General features: G+C 36.2%; 1 protein-coding gene across 1 annotated transcript in view; it reads right to left on the bottom strand.

Annotated features, from left to right (window-relative positions):
• Positions 1–3422, bottom strand: part of SLC44A5 (solute carrier family 44, member 5) — a 119515-nt gene that overhangs the window by 11138 nt on the left and 104955 nt on the right. Inside the window, exons 12-15 of the mRNA XM_012661041.1 lie at positions 3180–3272; positions 2640–2727; positions 1886–2148; positions 1226–1358 (exon numbers count right to left, since the gene is read on the bottom strand). Of these exons, the coding sequence (XP_012516495.1) occupies positions 1226–1358; positions 1886–2148; positions 2640–2727; positions 3180–3272 (577 nt within the window). The remainder of the gene's footprint in view (positions 1–1225; positions 1359–1885; positions 2149–2639; positions 2728–3179; positions 3273–3422) is intronic.

Below are 3422 nucleotides of genomic sequence, written 5' to 3'. Positions count from 1 at the left end.
ATCACTTGTTCTTTTCTTTTTTTTTTTTTTTTAAATAATAGCCATTCTAATGGATATGAAGTGGTATTTCATTTGTGGTTTTGATTTGCATTTCTGTAATGACTAGTGACATGGAGCATCTTTCTATGTCCCTATTGGCCATTTGTATATCATGTTTGTAGAAATGTCTATTCAAGTTCTTTGCCCATTTTTGAACTGGGTTGCTTACTTTTTTGCTGTTGAGTTGTAGAAGTTTTTTAAATGCTCTGGATATTAATCCCTTACTGGTATGTGATTTGCAAATATTTTCTTCCATTATGTGGGCTGTCTTTTTACTCTCTTGATAGTGTCCTTTTCCTTTGAAGCACAAATGTTTTTAATTTTGATGGAGTCCAATTTATTTTTTATTTTGTTACCTATGCTTTTGGTGTGATATCCAAGAAATCATCACCAAATCCAAAGTCATGAAGATTTTCTCCTATGTTTCTTCTATGAGTTTTATAGTCTTAGCTCTTATGTTTAGGTATTTGATCCATTTTGGCTTAATTTTTATATATGGTATAAGGTAAGAATCCAACTTCACTCTTTTGCAGATGGATATCCAGTTTTCCCAGCACCATTAGTGGAAAAGATTGACCTTTCACTATTGAGTGGTATTATATGTGAGGTTTTATTTCTAGGATCTCATTCTTTTCCAGGTCTATATGTCTGTCCTTATGCCAGTACTACACTGTTTTGATTGCTGTAGTTTTGTGATAAGTTTTGAAATCAGGAAGTATGAGTCCTCCAACTTTGTTGTTTTTCTCAAGATTGTTTTGACTATTAATAAAAAAATCTTGTAAGGTGCATCTTAAGCAGAATTTATGTGTTTGTAAAATATATGTGTCATGTATGAAGACTTATGCCAATGGCATCTACATTTATATTTTAAACTTAACCTGACCTGAGTTCTCAGCTTAGAACCGCCTACCTGACATCTCCACCATGCTTCTCAATAATAACATGTCAAAACAGAATTCTTAACCTCCTTTCTGCAACTTGCTTTTCCTGGCTTCCACATCTTATAAATGGGATCATGTACGTTTTCTCTGTTTTCTTCACCACCATTCATCCACTCCCTCAGCAAGTTCTGTCAGGGTTTCCTTCAAAACATATTCAAACCTGCCTCCTTCCATCCTTACTGCCCTAGTCTAAGTTGCAGTCATCATGTCTTCCCCCACCCCCTGCCCCAATCTATTCTCTTCACAGAGATAGGGAAGTCTGAGATAAATTTTGCAATCTTACTTTTAAGACGTTGGTCCACGTACTGTAGGATCATTTTAAACATTTGAATTGATGCAAGAATTAAAGATCCAAATGCTAGGGATCCTGTGTGATATCTGGGGCAAAAAATAAAATGAGAAAAAAATTAAAGTATCTTTACTATTAACTAAAAGGATGCTAGTTGAACAATTTTCACAGGTAAAAGGGACCTGAAGAAGGATTAATGAGAAAGAGCATTTTGTACACTTTTATTCACATTGATAAAGGTCTCTATAGAGGATTTTAAACCACATATATCTGTCTTGCTTTTCATTAACATAAAGGACACCAACAGCCTGTCATCATAAAATAGGATGTTTGAGCTGATCACTGGAAATAATAGAGCCAAGTTAATCCTTGATCTTTAATTTGGTGGCCGCCTCTACTTCTTCCCCTCACCTATGGCATTTAGAAGGATATTGGCCTGGGTAGGGATTGTAAAAACTGTGGCTACAAAACCAGGCAGAACCAGCGGGCATCCATGAATCCTGGATCTTACCTTCAGCCTCATTTGTATCTTGACAGTTGAATTAACTATCCAAGACTGAATTACAAGCACACTAAATATAACGGAGACAGGTGTAGGGTTCAACACAGAGCTCACCGTATGGCTCGTCCAAATGCAGTAAAAAGTGGATGTGGTGGGATGTCATCAGGTTTTTTCATGGCCCAGTAATAAGTAGCGAAGGCACCGGCAAGGGCACACTGACCCAGTGCAATGACAAAGTTTATAAGCCAGAGAAAGACAAATAGATTGTATACATGGAAGGTGGGGATGTATTGATGGTACAAGCTCTTTCCACCATAGAAAGCAAAGGTACACAGAGCCCCAGGGCAAGCTTTGGCAATTTCAGATGTATTAAAAATCTGTACTCAGAAAAAAAACACAAAAGAAGAATATAATATTAAATATCATTGCAAGACAACACCTCCCTGCCTTTTCCTCTTTTTTAGCCCACCAATTGCATGTCCTGTTTTTTCTGCATTAGCTTTTGCTGTATATTTTCTATCACATCACTTTATATAATTCTTTAATGAACTCTGGAAAGTATCTTATTTTCCATCATATGCTCATCACTCTGCACCCACTAAAATTTCACATTTATTAGTGTTGTTGTTGCCTATACCTACTTCTTGGGTATATGGTAAGACAAGCAAGCTCAGGAAATAATTATAGTACCTTCTCTCCATTCTGCCCATTGTTTTCAATGCTCTCCTGACCCACCCTCCGCTATGGTACACAGTGATTCCCATCAATGCTGCAATCTCTGCTCAGGGCGATTCCAAAAACAACTGCAAGAGGAAATGCAGTAGATTCTATATTAAAGTAAGTACAGGAAAGAGTTTCTTTTACTTACCTCTGGGTCACAGGTTTCATTTTCATGTATACATTGCCCCTCAGGGGCTATGACTTTGTATACAGGTACCCCTGATGTAGCCAAGAAACTGAATGAGTTGCACTAAGGATAAACTATTTGCTGATAGGTTGAAAATAAATGGACAAGAAAATAATACAGATAACTCAAAGTCCATGGAGAGATTAACTTCAAAAAACTTCTAATATTTTAATAATATTCCTCCATCTTCAGGCATAAATTAATGTAACATGGGCCAGCTACACTGAGTAACCCCTTAAAAACAGCAGAATACACAGGAACCTCCTTGCCAAGGAGAAGCATCATATGAGAAAACAAAATGAAACAAATCTACCATATGACCTATTAGAAGGGAAATGCAATCAGTAAACTGAAACATTTTTAGGGCTTGGAAAAAAAAAATCCAGTTTTCTTTCGGACATTCCTAATCTTTCCAGGAATAGAAAACACTGGACACAAACTCCTGGTTAATGAATAGTAATGTGGCTCCAAGGTTTAAAGAGGTCAGTTATCAAAGGATACATTGCTGTCACCACCCAGTAGGAAATGCAGATTGAGAGCAAAATGAAAGTTAAAAATGGATAAATTAAGGTACTAGGGATGTGTCCGATGGCTCTGAAATAAAACAAACAGTTGAAATTCAAAATGATGTTTGAATTGGCTATACTTTCTCAATTAAACTTTTATGCGTTAGAGCTAGAAATAAGTCTTAGACTGAATTAATTCCAAGAGCAGTGGTAATAACCATTGAATCTTTTTTTTTTT

This window comes from Propithecus coquereli, unplaced genomic scaffold, assembly GCF_000956105.1.
Source record: "Propithecus coquereli isolate 6110/MARCELLA unplaced genomic scaffold, Pcoq_1.0 Scaffold7, whole genome shotgun sequence".
Lineage (NCBI taxonomy): Eukaryota > Metazoa > Chordata > Mammalia > Primates > Indriidae > Propithecus > Propithecus coquereli.
Note: the sequence above shows the minus strand (reverse complement) of the source record. Positions and strands in the feature narration are given on the sequence as shown.